Source organism: Xiphophorus couchianus, chromosome 8 (assembly GCF_001444195.1).
Source record: "Xiphophorus couchianus chromosome 8, X_couchianus-1.0, whole genome shotgun sequence".
Lineage (NCBI taxonomy): Eukaryota > Metazoa > Chordata > Actinopteri > Cyprinodontiformes > Poeciliidae > Xiphophorus > Xiphophorus couchianus.
In genome coordinates this window covers 25175743-25197343 of record NC_040235.1, presented here as the reverse complement: position 1 = coordinate 25197343, position 21601 = coordinate 25175743, and the positions used below count along the sequence as shown (strand labels likewise).

Below are 21601 nucleotides of genomic sequence, written 5' to 3'. Positions count from 1 at the left end.
TAACTTAAATAATATTCTAATTTATTGAAAATTAATTCTATCATTTTTTTCATTCAACTACAATTTATTTCCTGCTGTTTTCTCATAAGACTCTAACTCATACATGAGATAATGTCAGGGTTTTGCTTCCAAATCTTTTCCAGCCATCTTTCCTCCCATCCTCTCTCCACAAATATTTTATTGTCTTTACCTTCACTTCTTGGTATTCTTTATCTCTTTTTTGATCAAATCCATTCCCCTTCTGTCCCTTTTATTTGGATTTTTTTTACCTTCTAACCCAGATTTGCAAATGTTTCTGTTCGACCCTGAAGTTTCCTTTCCTTAACTCAGATTCCTTATTAAATTGGTTATTCTTACAGAAATGCAATTAAAAAATCCAAATCTTTAGCTTGATATAAATAAAAAAACAACAACTTTGGGCTTCATATTTTATCATGAAGCATAAAAACCGGGGCACTTTAGGGATTTATGGCTTTTTCTTTAAACATTTGCTCCAACTTTCCTATTAACCGGCCCTTGTATTTTCCTTCTGTGTCTCCCTTCCTGTTATTTGCAGGACTGTCCGTCCCAGCAGTGTCCCCAGCCGTCCAAAATCCACGTCCTCATTCTGGTCCTGCATGGTGGTAACATACTGGACACCGGCTCTGGTACAACAGTGTGTTAATCTTTGGAACATTTTTCAGAAAACAAAAACCTTTCATGCAGCACTTTTATTTTTGTTCATGATCAGCTGAACCCATTCTTCATCTCAAGTTTAAGATGAGCAAAGAAAAGTGTCATAAGAGTTCAATGAAGATGTAATAAAAGGAATATAGATTTGATTCAGATTAACTTTGTGAACATATTAAATTAGTGAACGTTTTTCTCTAAGCATAGATAAGGTGTTTTAAGATAAATTTGACAAAAAACAAAGACAACAAAGGTAAAATTAGTTGACTGATGAAAGGTTTTTCATCTGTTGAGAAAGAAATGTCTTTTTACCTTTTTTTTCAGTCATTAAATTACAATCATTCAAATTAAAGGGGAGGTATTATGTATTTTACAGACACATGGTGCCATTTTATAGCACTAGCAAGTAACTATGTTACCTTCAGTAATAAACAGCCTATATATTTCAAATATGGCATAACAGAAATTTGACTTTGTAATTTAACGCCTTAAAATTGGGCCTCCGTCTCTTTAAAAACTCCTGCTCTTTCTGAAACTCCGCCTTCAGGAAGTCATTACAACATGACTCCTCCATTAACCCTTTAACAAAGTTTTTATGAGCGTTTCACTGAGAAGAAGCTCCTATAAAGAGCTCAGCAGATGCGCAGTTCCACCAGGTGGTTGCTGATTGCTGCTGGCTAGTCTGAAGGAGCTCAGTGGGAGTGTGTGGGGGGAGGGATGCTCTGTGAGGCGGAAGCCTAGAAATTGCAGCTCAGAGGAGGAGCTGTACCTCTAAGGCGGGGCTAGGTCCACCCAGGCATTTTTCACAGCTGAATGGTTGCCATGGAGATTAATAGATTTCTCAAACATGCATGAAAGAATCAAAGCAACGCTCCAGGGGTGTTTTTGGTGAGGAAAGAACATTATAACATGATTTAATGCTCATAAAAGTTGACTTTACATAACACGGCCCCTTTACGAATGGAGAGATCAGACTTCCTGAAATACTTTTGAAAGGTTGATGAAAGTTATGCCTTTGGTTTTTGTTTGTTTGTTTGACTGCAGGCGAACAGAACAGCAAGCAGGGAGACGTGAACACTCTCAGTGGGGCTTTTGAGACCGTGATGAGGGTCCACTACCCTGCAGCGCTCGGACGCCTCACCGTCCGGATGGTCCCCTGTCCTGCTGTTTGCGTCGATGCTTTCTCACTCGTCTCCAAGTGAGTGACGAACATTTCAGTAACAGGTTGTAAAACAAACTCAGCCCGCTAAGCTAAGCTAAGCCAGACTAACACGCTCTGCCTCGACGACCTGCAGTCTGAGTCCGTACAGCTACGATGAGAGCTGTCTGTCCAGCAGTCAGGACCACATCCCGCTCGCCGCTCTGCCTCTCCTGGCTACGTCTGCGCCGCAGTACCAGGACGCCGTGGCAACGGTCATCCTCAGAGCCAATCAGGTTTACAGTGACTTCATCAAGTCTCCAGAAGGAGCTGCTTTCAGCGGCCAGGTTGGTCAGACTGGGATGGTGGGGAAAGGAACGTGTCCGGACGAAGCGGTTTTGTGAATTTGTGACGGTCGACTTCGCCTTCATCTTGCAGGTGTGCGTCATTGGGGACTGTGTGGGAGGGATCCTGGGCTTCGACGCGCTCTGCAGCAGCTCTGTGACAGTCTCAGAAAGCCAGAACAGCAGCAGGCGGGGCAGCACCATCAGTGTCCAGGTACACCTCTGATCTCTCTGACCATAACTCATCTGACTGGCTGCTCTGAGTTGGAACAGTCAGTTAAAGTAGTGCGCTTGGTTAAAAAGTGTATGAAATCAGTTGTTAAAAAACTAAACTAAAACTTTCAGCTAGCTAGAGCTAGAGCTGCCACAAAGAAAATTGTCACATTTCTCACTGAAACGTAGTGAAGCTGAGACGCAAAGACCATGAAGTCCACCATTTCACATTAATCTGAATGTCTGAATTAATTGGAATGTAAATATGCTGCTTTTATGGGGCAGAATTATGTCAATCTGACTGTTTTAAGCTTTGCATCATATTATAAAGTTGTTCCCCCCAAAAAACAGACCTGGAGTGTTGACTTGATTCTTTCATGCATTTAAAGTTTTTTAATCTCTGGGTGGACCTAGCTCCACCTTTGAGGCACAGCTCCTCCTCAGAAGGAGTTTCCAAGCTTCCAAGCACAAGGCAGCCCTCTGTAAGGCTCCTTCAGACTAGCCAGCAGCAATTAGCAGAGACGTATTGGAACTGAGCATCTGCTGAGCTCATTACAGGAGCTACTTCTCAGTACAACACTGGTAAAAACGTTGATGAAGGGTTAATAGAGGAGCCATGTTGTGATGACTTAATGAAGGCGGAGCTTCAGGAAGAGCAGGAGGTTTTAAAGAGACAGAGACCCAAAGTCAGGTTGTTAAATTATTGTCAGATTTCTTTTAAGTCTTATTTGATACTTGCCACATTTTTTATCACAACTAAAGGTAACACATTTACTTGATTGTGGTATAAAATGGCACTACGGGTCTAGAAAATACATAATACTTTGGTTGCAGTAAAGCCTTTCTGCTTTAAAAACCTGACAGGACATGAACGACTCAAACGAGTAGAATATATAAAAACATGTTCTCCGTCTTTGGTTCTCAGGACACAGAACTTCTCTCTCCCGGTATTATCATAAACAGCATCTCCCCGTCGTCGCCGTCCCTCGAAGGCAGCCGCCACCTGAGCCGCAGCAACATCGACATCCCGCGCAGCTCGGGGCCCGACGACCCCAAGAAGCAGCTGCCGCGCAAGCGCAGCGACTCCTCCACCTACGAGCTGGACACCATCAAGCACCACCAGGCCTTCCTCTCCAGGTGAGCCACAGAGGGGAGACAGGCCGCCGAACGCACCGCGAACGGCTCCGACTCACCTGTGCTTTTTGCCGCTTCCCTCCCGAGCAGTCTGCACTCCAGCGTTCTCCACGGGGAGCCCGGGTCACGGCGCTCCAGCAACAGCACCATGCTGGAGGGCGGCTCCCTGGGGAAGTTCGACTTCGAGGTGACCGACTTCTTCCTGTTCGGCTCTCCTCTGGGGCTGGTGCTGGCGCTGAGGAAGACCGTGGTCCCCTCCTTAGACGGTGAGGAAGGCTCATTGGTTCCTGACGTTTGGTGCTCTCTGCTGGGCTGAGGCAGGGAGAAGGCCTCGGTGTCGCTTCGCCGCGTCTCCGGAGCAGCTCGGTGTCAGAGGTCAGAGGTCATGTCTCTGTTCTAAGAGGCCGAGGGCCATGAAGTGCGTGACGGATGAGCTCGCGTCGGTCTGACTGCTGCCGTCCTTTTGGGGCTTTGATGGGAGGACATGCTCTCACGCAGCCGACTGAACAGATCTCCAGTCAGTTAGCAGAACATTTATACGTCCCCTTTATTTCTACTGAGGAAGTTTGGGAGAAGAAAAAAAGAAGAACATTAGTTTCTAATGAAATAAAATTATTTGGAATATTAAAAGAAATCAACGCAGGACATTTAAATCTCCAGCTATTTGAAAAAGTGGAGTAAGTTTAATAAAGTACGAAATTTCAAACAAGAAAAGATAATATATGCAACAACAGACGCATTTAGAGTAGAATAAAATAGAATAGAAATGAAATGGCCTTTATTGTATCAATTTGGGGAAATTATTAATTAACAGCAGGAAATGGAGACATGTAGATTCACGCAGAGATAACAAAGTATGAAAAACTTACTTTTTAGTGTCTTTAGTGGACACTAACAAAATTAAAAACGATGTTCCGAACAGCAAGTGGAAAATTGCAACCTGCTATGCAGTTATCAAAAATACTCCAAAGAAAAGTGAAACTATAGAATCATCTTTTAAACAGGCACATTTGTGCATTAAAAAATAACAAGCTGTGTACAATTTGTGAAAATTGACGTTCATTGGTGTAGTAATATATAACTTATTTTATTTTTTATTCATAAAATAGTACAAAACAAACATTACAAATGAACAAACAGAAGGTATAAAATAACGAATAACCAATAATAACAACAATAACAATAATGATAAAAATGAAATGAAGAAAAAGGAGGCACACATCAAAATGGATACATTTAAGACAAAACAGATCATAACCAAGTGGTGTCAAATCAAAACATGGAATTAATTAATGTAAGTTGCCATACTTTGTTTTACTTTTAATCCTGGCAGTTTTTTTATAACATGCAGTATGTCCGTTATCCTGCAATAGCTAGCCCCGCCCACTTCATCACAACCCTCCGGGGCTGACTACTGACCAGTTCTCTGTCTAACAGGTCCGGAAAATCTCTAAGACCTGGGTATTACCCTAAATGAGATCTATAGGAGATAATCTATTCAAACTGGTGTCGAAAGCGATTCGTCTAGCTCTAACTACCTCCAATCCAGAAGTTACGACCCTTTTCAGTTAAGGAACAGTCAGCTGAGTAGCCCTCACAGCTGCATAATTCCAATAACCACTCCTGTTAACGGTAGCTCGCTTTCTAAAATATAACTTGCTCTTGGAACCGGCTAGATTAAATTTAGTGACTTGGATGTAAGTCCCTGGGTCATTATTTTACTCTCGCCAAAGGAAATTATGAAGCCTCCTCTTTACTAGAACCATGTACCTTAGTTTTACCTTTATTAAAAGAACTGAAAAATGATTAAATGACTCAATTAATTCCAATGTCCACCAACCTCATTAGAATTTTAGAGTAAGAATTTATTAAGCAAGCTTAAGCAGGGATATGTGACATACAAATCAATAATCAATTGTATATAATTCAAGAGCAGTGTAATAAGATCAACATGTATAATCATACCCTACTGTCTCTTTTCCCTAACCTATGTCGCAGATTCTGAGATAGCTTTTTAGGAAACGAGTTCAACTCATACCCAGTTGGTGGTGGATCTTTAGCAACAGGAACGTCCGAAAACCTTGGTCTGAGTCTTTATCCTTTGTGTGGAAAAATCCTCTTTAGAATGGAAGCAAAGTAGAGAGGGCTCAATTGCTTTTGAAAACCCAACTCCTTATCCCTCCGGAACCTTTGTCTTTTCTCCAAGTCTGTTGCAATGTTTGGGTTGAGGTAAGACCGACGATCGAATCAGGAACCCGGGTTGGACGATTGGAACTTGTCTCCCTTTGGCGGCACGAAGCTTCAGCTTTTCCCGTGGCTCCAGGGTGTGGTCCGCTGTTGTTTCCTCGATCTGCTTCTTCGTGTTAGCTCTACTTCGGTGCCGCAGACAAAGAACAAGAACTTCTCCTTTTCCGTCTGCTTTTATACAGTTCTCCGCCATGTATGTGTATGGGGAGTGTTAGTTTACGTGGTTTCCTGAACATCTGCTGATTTCACGGAAACCCCCGTCGGCCCCTCCTGTCTGCTGGCTGGGATGGAAAGTCCCGTCCTTTCCTCAGCGTGTTGATCTTAGCCAACCATACCGCTCCACCCATCCTGTGCGTCTGGCCATCTGTTCAGAACTGCTTGCGACAGCAGGAACTCATAAGTTCCCTTTCTCCTTTTTCCCCTTACTATGTGCTGATTTCCATTAAGCATTAATCATAAGCATTAATCACCTCTTTCACTTATTATAAATCATCAAACCTTAATCATTTCATTGTTGTTATGTCATTACAGATCATGATTCGTACACTTCAGAATCATTCAGTGATTACTTACACACAGTCATTTTACCTATTGTATTCATACATGTCCAACTTAATCATTATCAAAACACTCAATCATTATAAATCAAAACACAAGATTGCTTTATTTCCTTCAGGCCTACATGCACCTTTTTCTGCGTGTACCTGGATAGATCTCAAACCCCATACCAGTTTTCTTGACAAGTATTATTTTCCTTTTCTCTAATATCCTTTGTTTTGATTAATCTGGTTTTGAGTAGAAGTGGGAAAGAGAGAGAGAAATCAACAACAACAAAATGCCACATTATTTCTATTTTATTTATCTCTACTGGCCTTTTTCCACATTCCTCTGTAAACTTAAGACATGAAACTGACAACCCTTTCATTCATAAACAATAAAGCTCAAATAGATGCAGGGATGCTCTGTAAACATATTGCTTAAATAAATTACAGACCGAATAAAGAAACAGCAGCCTGTTCTGTGTTCTGCCCGGCTGCAGTGTCCGCCCTGCGTCCAGCCTGTCAGCAGGTCTACAACCTGTTCCACCCGGCCGACCCGTCCGCCTCCCGCCTGGAGCCGCTCCTGGACAAGAGGTTCCACCTGCTGCCCCCCTTCAGCATCCCCCGCTACCAGCGCTTCCCTCTGGGGGACGGACACTCGGCTCTGTTAGGTTGGACTGCAGACACACGCGTCCTGCCGCCGATCTCTGTCGTTCCCTTTAAACACCAGATGTCGCCTGTTCCTTTTTCTTGTCTCCGGGTCTTTAGTGGACACCGTTCACAGTAACCCACAGCTGCTGATGGAGTCCGGCGGCGGGCCGTCCCAGCGTTGCCATGACAGCCCCGCCAGCGAGACGTCCATCCTGGTTCCGGTCCTGAACTCTCAGACCTCTCTGGTCCATGGCGACGGTATGTTTCCAGTCCAGCTGACCTTTGTTCTCTTTCAGCTGGTTTTGGTTTAGAAATTTAACCGTCTTTAACCGTCTGCTTAAAAGTTAACCTGTAGTTTAACTCTCTTGTTATGTTTATTTAAAATAAAAAGCCTGATTAGCCTGAAGCTAACAGCCAGCCTGAGAGAGAGCAAGGGAGTTTCTACTGTCCTAAAACTTGTCCATCTCAGTGGTTTGACTTTGACTTTTTTTTTTTCTCCCCTCCAGGGGATGTTTTGTGGGCTCTAGTGTCCCTTATATGAAAGTAGGCTGACAGGAAAGGGGAAAAGAAAGGGGGGGAAGACATGCGGCAAATATCGCTAAGTCAGGGAATCGAACCCGCGACAGCCACGTTACGGACTCAAGGCCTCCAAATGTGGGTCGCGCTATCCCCTACGCCACCACAGCACGCCCGCATTTTTTTTTCTTTAACCATCAACATGTGAAATATTTATTTAAAAATCATTTACCATTTAGTGAGTTTCTTTCTTGCTTTTACTTCCCTCTTGTTCCTGTCCTGCTGCTCCCTCTTGTGGTCGTTGTGTTTCCTTCGGTTTTGGGTTCAGTTTTCAAAGCACATGACAAAAGTAGCTGCTTATAGTCCGGAAATTACGGTAATTTGGATTTATTTTACATGAAGATGCAAAGACGATTATCTACTGCGGGTGAAGCTTACAAACCTTTCAACAGAACCCAGGGTCAAAAATCTTCAATAATCCTTTAAAATAAACATTCTGCAGATTGTTTTACTTGGTAATATAAACCTTATCACTGCCTGCCTCATTGGAGGTTGACATTGGTAATCACTAAGATTGTCATTATTGTTTGCAGTAAACTCATGACTCTCTTCTCTGTCTCAGCAGCTGACACTCTTCAGTCTCCTCTGTATGCTGATGGTCTGTGTCCGACCTCCACATCGCCGGGGGTCCCCCACCTCCGCTGCAGCCGCAGGGCCAGCGAGGCCAGCCTGGCCAGTCAGGTGTCAGGCCTGGCCGACTCCTACACAGCCACCAACATCGCCACCAGTAAGTCCGTCGGACTGACCGCAGCGTTGGCCTGGGACGTGTTCACGCGCTGACCCTGTTGTTCATTCGTCCCCCCGCCTCCAGCAAACAAAAGCCACTCTAAGAGGCCCAGCCTGCTGTCGCAGCTGCCGCACAGTAGACTCGCCTCTCGGAGCGCGACTATTCGCTTGCACAACAAAATCCGCCGGGTGTTCCCGAGAGCCAACGGCGTGGAGTCTGAGCCGAGCTCAGACCCAAGCTCTGACATGACCTCTGACCTCACTGATGTCACATCTGAAATCACAGACCTCAGCTCGGTGCCCCCGTCGCCCAGGCTGCTGAAGAACATAGAGCAAGGTACCCTGGCAGCTGGCAGTCAGTGAGGGGTGCTGTGGGACCGTAGGACCTCTCCTCATTCCCTGAGCTCTGCCCGTCTTCCGCTCTGTCTTCCTCTGTAGTCCTGTCTCTAGAAATAATAATAAAAAAACAAACCCTGACCCTTCATGTAGGCATCCAGGAAGTCTGGCTTACCCGAATGAAATAAAATGACTCGCCTGACGTTTCCTTTGACACCTTCCTGCACGTTTGGCTTTCGAACCCTCCGAGTGCGACACTGGTCACTTCCTGTTTTCATCCATAGAGCCTCTCAGTCGAAGCCTTTGCCGTGGTTTAGACGTAGAGTCCTTCTGAGCTCTTCATCTCGTCACGAGGAGGAACTTGACCATGAACATGAGCCGACAGTAAGCGCTGATTGTGTCTCTCTGCTCCTGACTAGTTGCGTCGCGGTGGTGGGGCAGTAAGCGCATGGACTACGCTCTGTACTGTCCCGACGCTCTGACGGCGTTCCCCACCGTGGCTCTGCCGCATCTCTTCCACGCCTCCTACTGGGAGTCCACAGACGTTGTCTCATTCCTTCTCAGACAGGTTTGTGCTTCACTCAACCCAGAGCAGGAATTAGAACAAACCGAGAATCCAGAGAAACCCCTATTAGAGAAACTACTCATTACCTTAGACCGACATTTAGCATTGAGTTTTTAATATCAGAGCAAGACCTGGAGAAACTCCTATTAGATGACAAATCTAGAACAAACATAGAAAGTACTGTCTGTAGAATCAAACATGGAGAACCAACATCTAATCTGATCAGATCAAGAATCCAGAGAAACTCCAATTAGTTTATAAATTACCGGCTACTTATTCTATTTCATATTAAACATGGGGAACCAATATGCAGTTCTATACTTTTACCTTTTTTCTGTTGTTTTGTTTGTGTTTCCTTCTAAATCATGTAAAGCACTTTGAACTGCCTTGTTGCTGAAAATGTGCTATATAGATAAAATGACCTTACCTCACCTGTTGCTATGAAGAATCCAGGCAGTCACTGTTAAATCACTGGGATCCCTTCAGTCTGTTTCCTCGGCTCTTATTGGGATAGTTCTGGGTGTTCGAAGTAGTTTGGTTGTTCTGTGAGGTCACCATTGGTAACCATAGTACAGCGGTGTCAAACTCATTTTCGTTTTGGGCCAAATCGAGATCATGACTCTTAAAGGGCCAGAATGTTTTAATAAAACTGTTAAATAATTTTATTGAACATCTTTTCAGTCCCTCCAGGATTTTGTGATACTTTTTGTGATTTTTTTATTTTTTAAATATAAATCAAAGTGTTTGTGATACTAATTTGGAAATATTTGCGATATTTATTTATGACGGTAAATGCGACTTTTTATTACTCGCTGAATGGATCACGGACTGTAATCTGACATCTGATGAGGCTGAGGCGGCTGTTTTGTACAAGCAAGAAAGTTTTTGACAATTTTTGAGAAAAATCCGCAAAAATCTCCCAATTATGTATTAGTGCAAAAAAAGTGCAGGGATTTGTTGACTTTACGTGAATTTCCACAATAACTCTCAAGAAACTGGAGGGACAGATTGATATAATTTGGCAGTAAACAGATAAAATCTACATTGATTTGATAACATAATATTTAGAGGGCCACATAACCAGCTATGGCGGGCCATATTTGGCCCACGGGCCTCGAGTTTGACACATGCAATAGTAGAACGATGTATCTCTGATTTTGTGGGAAAAATAAGTGGGTCCTTTAAGATGGTGGAGGCTAACAAGCTAGTGAGACCTGCGCTGCATCAGTCCTGATTCAGGCTAACACTCCTAGCATGTATTTCTTTTTCATAAAGTTCATAGTGAGGTGACATCTTTCTGCTCCAGGAAAGGGAAGTGTTGAGGGCCAGTATCTGAGCTAACCCTTTAACCTTTAACCTTTGTTTAGTATAAGTCCAGATTAGTTGGTCGTGGAAGCTAAAGCTAGTGGCTTACCACAGAAAAGCTAAGGTGAAAGCCACAGTATTGTAACATCCTGCAGTACATGAGAGAATGAAAAAGGGATATTTCCAAATGACTCTTGAACATTTTCTTTACGTTAGTTCTGTTTTGGTCTCATGTTTGCCTCTGTAGGTTATGAGACATGAGAACTCGAGCATTTTGGAGCTGGACGGTAAAGAAGTGTCTGAGTTCACGCCCTCCAAACCTCGGGAGAAATGGGTTCGCAAGAGGACGCACGTAAAAATACGAGTGAGCGTGTTTTAATTTGTTTCCTCAAAGCAATGCTTGTGAAAGAAAAAAAAAAATAGCTGCAGACTCAGATTTGAGCTCTTTGAAGGAGTTTTTTTCATTTTTATAAAATGTTTTATTGAAATAGATGCCCTCAAACGAGTGATCATTTGTCCTTTTCACGTTTTGCACTTGTGACGGTCAAAGGAGCGCGTTTCACGCTGAACACGGCCGTCTAACTCAAACCGATTCTCTTGTTTTCGTCGCTTCCGCAGAACGTGACGGCTAACCACCGCGTGAACGACGCCGTCTTCACGGAGGACGGAGCGCAGACAGTGACGGGACGCTTCATGTACGGACCTCTGGACATGGTCACTCTCACCGGGGAAAAGGTGAGACGTTGGACTGAGGAGCGGAGGAGGCGACGAATCGCCGTGAAACCAGAGACCCTGAAGCTTTTTCATCCTTTCTTCCTTCTGCAGATCGACATCCACATCATGACCCAGCCTCCGTCTGGGGAGTGGGTCTACTTTGACACGGAGCTCACCAACAGCAGCGGACGCGTCTCTTACGTCATCCCAGCTAAGAAGCGACTGGGCATCGGGGTGTATCCTGTCAAAATGGTGGTCAGGTGTGTGAACTCACAACTCCCAGGCGCTGTGGAAAAAAGCATTTCTGAAGCGTTTGAGTTCATCAATTTATTTAATCAAGTTAAATCAGGTTATAATTAATTGATTGTATTTTATTTGAAAACTATATATCCACAAAAAAGCTAAATGTTCAGTTCAAAAACCTTCACTGCTGAATTATTGGATAGTGATAAATGACCTCAACAAACAAAAATGTGTATAATTGTTTTTATTTTTATTTAGGTTTTTTAGCCATCAGATTGGTGCAGAGTGCCTGTATGCCCAGTCCGCTTGTGACGTGGGAAAAATGTCTTCTAATAAATGGAAGTTTTTCAGTCACACCAAGAGATTATTAATTTAAAACAAGCTCCTAAGGTTTGCTGAAAAGTTACTTTTTAGTAAGTTTTGTTTTACTTCAAGCGTAATATGATATTTCCACTAATCACTGGACCAAAAATCCGTTTTGCAGTGTCCAGAAATCGAAAGCTTTTGTATTACAAATATAATCTTTGTGTGATATATCAGGTTGTGATGCGTCGTTAAAAAATCTTAAATTTATGTATCTAAAAATAAGGTCTTATATTACCTTGGATTAATTTTTTTAAAAAGTAAGTCAGCCTTGAATATGTTAACCTCAGGTCTTAAATGTTGTCATGTCAGAACTGTTTAATCGTTTTTCTTGCTCCTGTCGGGATAAAGTTTGAATCGTGTGTAGACACATCTTGCGCTTTGCAACTTGAGGCTAGTTGCTAATATACCTTTGCTAACTAGCTAGCTAGCGTTTATGGGTAAGTGTAAATTTGTGGCTTTTTCTTCACTGGCTCACTCCTGCTGCCAATCCATGTGACACTAGGTGGATTCTCCGCTAAACTAAGAAAATATAATTAAAACAACAGGATCCCCCACAGCCATTTTAACATTACAAGTTCTGAAAAAGTCTTAAATTTGACTCTCTGCATATGTATATATTTGGAAAAAATATATGTCCAAAGCATGCCAGTGTGATTGTGGCAAGAAAATAAGTTTTCATGTATCCCAGTTGGATCTTCTAATTCTTGCTGGTATCTGCTTCTTTTCCCTGCTGTGTCTCTAACAGAGGCGATCACACGTTTGCAGACAGTTATCTCACCGTCGTACCCAAAGGGACAGAATTTGTCGTTTTCAGCATCGACGGCTCATTTGCTGCCAGCGTGTCTATAATGGGAAGCGACCCCAAGGTTCGGGCTGGAGCCGTGGATGTGGTGAGGTACGGATAAACGGTGCAACAACCGGCAGGCTGTCGGGCCGTCCGGATCCGCTCACCGCTTCTGCTTCTGCTTCCGTCCAGGTACTGGCAGGACCTGGGCTACCTGATCGTGTACGTGACGGGTCGGCCCGACATGCAGAAGCAGCGTGTGGTGGCCTGGCTCTCCCAGCACAACTTCCCTCACGGCGTGGTGTCCTTCTGCGACGGCCTCGTTCACGACCCTCTCAGACACAAGGCCAACTTCCTCAAATGTCTCATCAGTGAGGTGAGGGAGGCAGAAATCCACAGAGCTCGCTTTTCTGTCGTTCTCTCCGCACTTTGTTCCCTCACCCTGTCGCTCTCATTCCGTACCGATGCACACGCTCCCACCAAGCCCAGCAGGTTCAAACAGTTTTCACCTATTTTTACATTATGTCGAAGTTGTCCAAGCTTCAGAAATAAACTATCCACAGCTAATTTAGCAATCGATTAATCGTCAACTGGAGTATTCAGATTTTAAAGAAGGCAATTTGGTAAAAGGATGACACACAACGGCAGAGTTTTAGTCTCACCCGGTTCATATTGTAAAATAAAATTCAATTATTAATCAGTTAGTCTAAAATGTAACCAACAGGTTTTAGCCCTACACTGTAATGATGTTCAGTAAAGCAGAAAAAGCTCTATTTTTTTCACTAAAGGAACGTTTTTATTTCCTTTTAAATACATACCATATTTTTCTGACCATAAGCCGCTACTTTTTTTCCCACGCTTTGCTTATCGCCGGTGCGGCTTTTCTGTGGATTTTTCTTCAACCACCAGGGGGGGCTCTTTAGCAGGAAGTGAATCACTGGAAGTCAAAATTGGAAATCAAAGAAGAAAGAGCTAATTGTCATTTAGAACAAGCTAATGCTAGCAGCAGACACAATGTTCATATGAACATGGAGAAGTTCATATGATGCCGCTTTTAAGTTGAGGAGTTTCGACCTGGGAGTCCAGGAGGGAAATCGAGCCGCCGCACATATTAAGCTCGGCGTGAACGAAACCATGGTTCGGCGTTGGAGACGCAGGGCTGCGTCCTTAATAGCAGATGCATTCAGGACGCTGCATCCTTGTGGAAAACCGAGAGCGGCGGAGTTTTCCAGTTTAAAAAAAGAAACAAAATTTGTGGGTGCGGCTTATAGTGAGGTGTGGCTGGATAGTCCGGAAAATACGGTAAAATGTTTAATGTTCTAATTTATAAAACGCACTGAGTTTGTTTCTTTTCATCTTTTAGTGTGTTTCTCATATTGCACAAAAAATGATTTAAACAGAAATGGGCAAAATGTGCCAGTTTGTTTTCTTTTTTAAAATCTGATTAATCGATTAATCGTCAGAAATAATCAATTAATTATCAGAATTATCTTGAACTGAAATGATCGTTAGTTAGTTGAGTCCTATTTTATACCAAACTGTATTTCAGATTAATATTCAAAAAAGCTTATGAACACAATTTGGCTATTTATTTGTCACCTGTCAGTCCATAACACTGACCTCTAACATGAATCCACTTTCCAAAATCATTAATTCAACAATAACAGTGAAAGAACAGGAACAGATGTAAATGCACAGCACTAAATGTTCAGCAGCCTGTCAGCTTTTTATTTCATCTAAATCTAATTGAAAATCTTTGGCAAGACCTGAAAATGTTAGCAGACACTCACCGTCCGATGTGAGTTTACAAAGAAGAACGTAAAAAATAACAAACCTCAAAATACTTGAAGTCTGAATCCTTTAAACATGGCAACATGTGTAACACAGAGTGGAGGCTATTTGCTTGGCAGTTTTAGCAACAAATCTAGTTAGTTTGCGCTTTGTTAACTAAACACATGTCTAAGTTCTTTTCTGCGTCCTGTAAATGCGCGAACAGCTTACCTTAAAACTTGCTCTCACTTGTCGGCTCAGGCCCACATGAGGATCTTTGCTGCCTACGGCTCCACCAAGGACATCTCCGTGTACTCGTCCGTCGGCCTGCCCCCGTCTCAGATCTACATCGTAGGAAGACCAACGAAGAAGATGCAGCACCAGTGCCAGGTATGGAGCAAACCCGACTTATTGACGCACTGCAGGAGCGACCAGCGGGACACTCCGAGCATCAGTGTTTAAGTTAGTCGTAAAGTAACGGTGCAACATGTAGTAATAATAAAACTAGGGGTCAGAATGGAATAAAACATCAATAAAGCAGCATTATGTGTGTTTAGCAGTCCTGCTACATTGCGTAATCACATTTTATACTGCTTATTAGAAAATGCGGAGGTGATTCTTTATTTTAGAAATGATAATGTAATAATGTATGTAATGAAGGATCACAAAGTGTTTGTGTTTATCTGAGTCATTATGCTTCTAATAACCATCATGCTGTAGATCCAATACGCATTTTAAATGGAAACTTTGATCAGTAATTGTTGAACCTTTTCATGCTCTCTGTCAGAACCGTTCAAAACGACTTTAAGGGCACACAGTATGACATAATCCAGTTTTAATGGTATTTTATTACATTTTAAAGCCTGATTTCATTCCATTATTACATATCGTGGCGCTAAATACTTTAAAGTCAATGTTTTACTTTGATCTTATAAAAAAAAAACTTTATTTGATAAGCTTTTAGAAATCCTTCCAGAGTTGAGTCAGCAGCATGTTTCAGCAACAAGACACTTCAAAGTGCTAAAATGTGACACAATTAATCAATGTTCCAGTTATTAGCAAATGAGTGTTTTAGCCTGGATTAAAAGGAAGTCAGTGTTTCAGCAGCTTTTCAGTCTTTTGGGAGTTTGGTTCTGGTTTTGGTTGCAGAGACTGATATAAAAGCTGATAGATTCTGAATCTTGAGGGAAAAACGCTAATAAAAACATAAAACTCTTTAATAACCCAGGAGGAAAACTTCTCATCCTCTGAGTTTGTATTTCAGTATTTTCCCATGTTAATTTATGACAGAAATATATATATACAGTATATATATATATTTTTAAACCCTACTGTTATGGTGAACCATTCGTTCATAAACTTGACCGTCTGACCTCTCCTGCAGTTCATCCCAGACGGCTACGCGTCCCACCTGTCCCAGCTCGAGTACAACCAAAGGTCTCGGCCGGCCAAGTCCACCTCCACCCGCATGGTCCTGAGGAAGAGCAGCTTCGCCCTGGGGGCGGCCGGAGGGGACTTCCTGCGCAAGCGCAACCACATCTTCCGTACCATCTCCTCCCAGCAGCCAGGGGGCTCCGGCTCCGGCAGCCAGCCGGTACGGACCGAGCGCACGCTGAGCCAGTGCGAAGGAGAGTGCGAGCGCTCGTTCGCCACCGCAACCCAGAGGAGCATGAGCATAGCGGCGGGTTGCTGGGGCCGCGGCAACAAGGAGGGCCCCAAGTGAAGTTTACGCAGGAAGCCAAAAATGCTCCGTGATCTCTGGACGGGACGAAGACGAACGGCCGAGTCGAAGGGAGGCAGAGATCAAAACGTTCTGTAGCATGATCGTCTTACCGTCAGACTTTTATAGGATGCATCATGTAAAAAGAAAATGAAATATTATAAGCCTTAAATTAATCTCGTTTAACGGGACCGCCTCCTCTCCGAAGAACTCTCCGTCCCAGCATTCACGCTCATGAGCTCAGGACTGTTTCATCCTCAATCGAACACAAATCTGAGGCCAAGAGGTGTCTGGCTTTTCTCCTCAACTTCTGTTCCACCGTTTCTGACGACAACGCCGCCACGGCATCAAGAGGCAAAAACACCCAGATAAATCGTAAAAATATAAAACACAAAAGCAGATAGTTTTGGTTTATTTTGTACGTGAAGAGGAATACAACTTTATTGTCCCTTATATTCCCAACTATAGAAGGAAATAAAAGTTTTATCTCAAGGTATCTGTTATGAGTACCGTGCTCTAGAAACTATACATAAAAGTATAGTCTTAAATATGCTAAATGTCACATATAGTTTATCCTGTTGGAGCCTGTTTGTTTCCTAAACACGGCAAAAACACTGAATCTTACCAATTAAGTATCTTAGTACACTTGAAATAAGACTAAATAACGTAAATATAACATTTTAGCAAGGTAAATAAACTTGTTATAAGTCAATAATTTTTGCATATAAATAAAAAATACTAGTTCCACTGGAAGATTCTTCTTAAACATTTAGTGAAAAAAATTACTAAATGTTTAATTAGCATGATGAAGCTAAATAATTAGGTACATATTTAGCTTCATCTTGCTAATTACATACTTAGGAAGCTAAATATTTAGTGTCAAACTACTTCAGAAAGAGTTAGCAAACTCAAAATTAAGTTAGCTAACTAGATGTAGTTTGCAGCTAAATTTTGTTTTAATTGAAAATAAGCTACCAATGAACATTTATTTCATTTGGTAATGTCTAGCCGTTGCTAGTGAAGGTTGGATAGAAAAAGCTGGAAAACTTGTGGAGCTTGTATTGCTAAAACACAGTTAGCGTATCCAGTTAGCAACAATTAGCAAATCCGATTTTTGGAACATGATTAAAATCTGATCCAGTTCTGAGATAAAATACATCAAAAATCAAACCAAAACTCTGCTTTTCAACACACTTAAAAAAAAGAAAAGTTTAATTTGGAAGTTTGGTTAATGGACTGTCGTATCTAGTCCAAGTTCCAGAACAGGATTGTTTGTCGTCATTAGTTTTTTTTTGTTTGTTTGTTTCAGTACACATTACAGGAGAGCTGTAGTTTTTGTTACGCCCTTTTCCTTTCAGCGTGGCCTCTTGGCCACTCAAGGCCTTAAAATCCCACCAGACACTGACTCTACAGCGAGAACAGGAAGCAGAAAAACAGGGCATGCAGCATTAAAGCACCAACTGAACTCTGTACAGTCCACAGCAACTATCCCTTTATAATCATCTGCTTGCAATACCTCGGACCCACCTGCTGGCGGCGCTCTGGGAGTCAGACAGACGGCGTTTCCAAGCTTTGTGCTCTTTTTGCGTTTCCACATTATGGACTCAGTGTTGCTGATTGAGGACTACGGCTTGTGAAGCAGGAATTTCACGTAGTTTTTGTTGCGCCAAAATGGCCAAAGAATGCGTGGAAACGTTTCAGCCTGAATGTTTTGTGGTGCGTTCAGGGATGAATGTTGAGGTTGGGAGAGTACGCCTTGCACTTCTCCTAAGCCCAAGACGACGTGTTATGGGTTTTGCTGCTTTTCTTCTACTAAACTGTAGATTTTCATGCAAAATGGACTTTGGAAAAGAAGACATGTCATGTCTGATCCAGGAAGCCAGAGTGGATAAAACGGATGATGAGTTCAAGGAAGGCTCTGTAGATTATTAGGTTTTAGGACAACAGTCAGGTGCCTGAATGGAGACTGAAATCAGCTCCGTTTAGGACAGATGTTCATCTTGCTTTCAAAGTTAAAAATGTCCTGAGCACAACGTGTGCTTCCATTTTAAGTGATGGAGGAGAAATGCCTCAGTGGTAACTATGATTTTAACTAATATACTACAGGTTATGGTTTATTAAATATATTTCACAATATTAAGTTACTCATTTAGTTTGCAAACAGCATTATTTAAGCTAAAAAGCAACAGCCAGATAAAATATTTATGATGGCATGTAAGCTACCACTATTATGTTGACATGGAGTAACACTCCATTCAGAATGAAAAATCCTACGTAAAAGCTCAAATTAGCCGAACTGCTAATGCTAGCTAAAATGCTCTCAATAGCAAGTGGGCTATCACCAACATGTTAACTAACATTAATTCACTCCATTCAGTGTATTAGGTTTGGCTTTTAAATGAAAATGTGCTGAAATGCTACGTTATTAAAGAGGGCTAGCACTAGCAAGGTGATCTACAGTAGCTTACTCTGTTCAACATGCAGGAACCCTTGTCAGCAATGATAGCAACATGACAGTGTTACCTAGCATGTTGGCTAACATTAGCTTAATCCACTCAGTAAATCAAAATGAGCTAAAAAGCTAATGTTTGCTTCAATGCTATTATCATGTTGGCTTACACTAGAATGTTGTGTAAACTTAACTTTGTCCATTCAGTAAGTTAACTTTGGTTTTTAAGTAGAAATTGGGTAAAAGTGTAATCTTGTTAAATGCTATTATAATCATGTTGACTTATGCTAGCATGTAGGATAACATTGACTTAATCCATTAAGTAAGGTAGGTAGCTTTAATTCTTAGGTCAAAATTAGCTAAATATTTAATGTTAGCAAAAATGCTATTATTTTCTTGTTGGCTTGCTATTTCTTTTAGATGAAATATTCAATTACTTAAAAATTAAATTAGCCAGATGTAGCCATAGCTTTTTAACAACTTGTTTCAGTCTCTTCAATGTTTCATAATTTAATGTATCAATTGCTGTTTCACTGTTTTTGAGCGCTACTGGTAATGACCCTTTAAAATATTTCCTTTTCACCCTCGCTTAGACTGGAAGCGCATTCAAGACACAAGTGTTTAAAAATGAGCACCTGACTGTATTTCAGTTCAATTCATATAATCTGGATTGGATTGGATTAGCTGACTGAACAGCCCTTCCTTCCAGCCTGTGGGAGTTTTTGGAAACTCTATCTGTTTCCACTCTGTGTGACCAACGATGTCTTCATCAAACGACAAAAGCCAAAATCATTCTCTAATACTGTAGTGAATCAACTATTTAACCTCATTGTTTCTTTTTGCACTAGGTTACAAGAGAGTGTGTAATAGTTGTTGTTTGTCACTGTTTTTGACGCCTCCGTAGTGAAAATCCCCCATTGATTTCTGCCAGGGCGGGAAGCTTGTTTTTGGGAAGAAAGGAAAACGATGTCAGTATAATGAACGTGCCAAACTGGCTGCAGATGAAAACGCAAAGATTCAGACCAAGAATTTTAAAATACGGCTCAGCGCAACCAAAATCAGACGGCATCTTTAAGGTATGCATGTCGTTAATCTTTTCCGGTCCTTAGGACTACATTTCCCATAATGCTTTCAAAGTACAGTTCCAGAAGTTTACATACCCTCATGATGAATTTAGGGCTTGTAATCATTTAACGGAACCATTTTCTTCCCCAGGATTGGATTATCACGCAAAATACAATTGTTGAAATCTATTTTACAAACTTTAACTTCTGCATTTTCGTTCCAGAGTGTATATGGAGATGCAATTTCAGCCGAATGTGTACATGAGCACATAAAAAAAAAACATGACACAATATATAACTAAAACTATCTTAATTACAATTGGTGGCTTTTTCTTGCAAACTATTTGAAGATTTTTTAAATGAATTAAAAATAGCATTTATTAAAAACTTAATTGGAAAAGAAATTACGCTAACTCATACTTTATATTTATAATAGTCACATAGTGGCCATTCATTGACGGATTGAATTGTTAATTGATATAATTCTCAGGCAGATATATGATAATTTCAGCGACAGAGCAGTAATTTTAGACCAGTTGTTCTGTCAAGACATTCGCCAGTAAGATTTGTAGAAGAACAAATCAGAAAACAACATGAGCTTCTTAATGGTGTGGATTAGGCATGGGCCGGTTATCAATGTCACAGTGTTGCAAAGTTTCAAATAGCAAAAATAAATACATTTTCAGGACGCACCATTGGTATTGGCCAATATTAGTCTTTTTTTTTAGCATATCAGTATCGGCCCAGTCAGTATTGGCTGATACTATTAATATCAGCTGATATTTTACTATATTGGTCTGATAAATAAAACTGGCCTGATATTGACAACCGATGTTTATTGCTATCTTTTTGAGGATGGGAAGATGTTGGTCATTTGTATTTGTTTGGCCAAGTGATGCAGGATTAAGAGTTTGACTGAAGCAGAGAAGTAGTGATAAAGTCAGCAGTGTGCTTGTTGTTCTTTTTTTTTCTCCCAAGGTGTGAAAAGGGTAGTTAAATACATTTATAATATATATAAAATTGGTAAATATTAATTATCAGCAATATTAATGTCGGCATCGGCCCAAATTGTCAAATCAGTGCAATCGTATAAATTACTGAAACCTTTCATGCTGTGAGAATCTCATACTGGGCCATGCCTAATGTAGCTCCGTTCCACAGATCTACTCTGTTTACCTCTACATTTCATTAACCCGGACTGATAATGAACCTTTGTTCTGCCACACATTTCAGATTTCTGGACCCAAACCAAATAATTCCCCCTTGGCTGCTGAGTCGGATCCGAGTGTTCGTTCATAATGGATGTGTCTGTGTAAATACTGTAAAGATGTACATGTAGAACCTCAGCGGCTGAGAGTTATTTATTTTAGTTAAGCATCATGATGTTGTTCTGGAAGTTTCAGGTAAAAATATATTTGAAATATGTAGCTTTTTTTTTTTTTGTCCGTTTGGCTCCCATTAAGGCAGCTGAGCCTGGAAGGTGTCTGATTTTTTTCCCCTGTGCATCGCTCTTGTTCTGGTTCCACCAGAGGTCAAAGTTTACCACGACACAAGCTACTGGACGAACCGGACACACCACCTGCACACAACTCTTTGTATTCAAACCTGCTGTTGGCCTGTGTTGCATCTCCAGCATTTTATAGGATTTCATGAAACAGTTTTTCAACCTGGAGTGTTTTACAGAAAACCTTTGACTTATAACCACAGACTGCTTTTACCAGTCACAAGTACGCGCATGGAAACCCAGAGAACTGTTTAACAACCTGCTGCATGTCCTCTGTCAAATTGGAACCACATAATAACAATATTATTATTAATAATACAGCAATTATGTTGTTCAACATTTCTCCATTCCTCAATAAAATATAGATATGGGGGAAAAAAACTGTGTCGCTTTTGGATGAAATTGACATTCGATATTTTGTGCTTCCACTCAGATTTGTTGTTTGTAAAAGAGTTAAAATGTGCTTTATTTAGCGATCAAAGAGCAGTTTGGGCTTTTGAATAAAACTGCTCTCGTTGTTCAATCAAACAGGAGGCACAAACCA

At 41.5% G+C, this 21601-nt stretch overlaps 1 protein-coding gene across 7 annotated transcripts in view; it reads left to right on the top strand.

Annotated features, from left to right (window-relative positions):
• pitpnm2 (phosphatidylinositol transfer protein, membrane-associated 2) overlaps window positions 1-21601 on the top strand; it is a 75512-nt gene that overhangs the window by 51633 nt on the left and 2278 nt on the right. For 4 of the 7 annotated variants that reach the window (XM_028025188.1, XM_028025187.1, XM_028025189.1 and 1 more), the window contains exons 10-26: window positions 557-647; window positions 1714-1867; window positions 1965-2154; window positions 2246-2365; window positions 3290-3501; window positions 3589-3764; window positions 6785-6955; window positions 7053-7193; window positions 8074-8238; window positions 8993-9141; window positions 10691-10807; window positions 11062-11178; window positions 11269-11417; window positions 12512-12661; window positions 12743-12926; window positions 14582-14710; window positions 15705-21438. In XM_028025188.1, the coding sequence (XP_027880989.1) occupies window positions 557-647; window positions 1714-1867; window positions 1965-2154; window positions 2246-2365; window positions 3290-3501; window positions 3589-3764; window positions 6785-6955; window positions 7053-7193; window positions 8074-8238; window positions 8993-9141; window positions 10691-10807; window positions 11062-11178; window positions 11269-11417; window positions 12512-12661; window positions 12743-12926; window positions 14582-14710; window positions 15705-16043 (2754 nt within the window). In that variant the 3' untranslated portion in view covers window positions 16044-21438. Of the gene's footprint in view, window positions 1-556; window positions 648-1713; window positions 1868-1964; window positions 2155-2245; window positions 2366-3289; window positions 3502-3588; window positions 3765-6784; window positions 6956-7052; window positions 7194-8073; window positions 8239-8322; window positions 8575-8992; window positions 9142-10690; window positions 10808-11061; window positions 11179-11268; window positions 11418-12511; window positions 12662-12742; window positions 12927-14581; window positions 14711-15704; window positions 21439-21601 lie in introns of those variants that run through there. The other 3 variants (XM_028025192.1, XM_028025190.1, XM_028025191.1) reach the window with 3 other exon arrangements.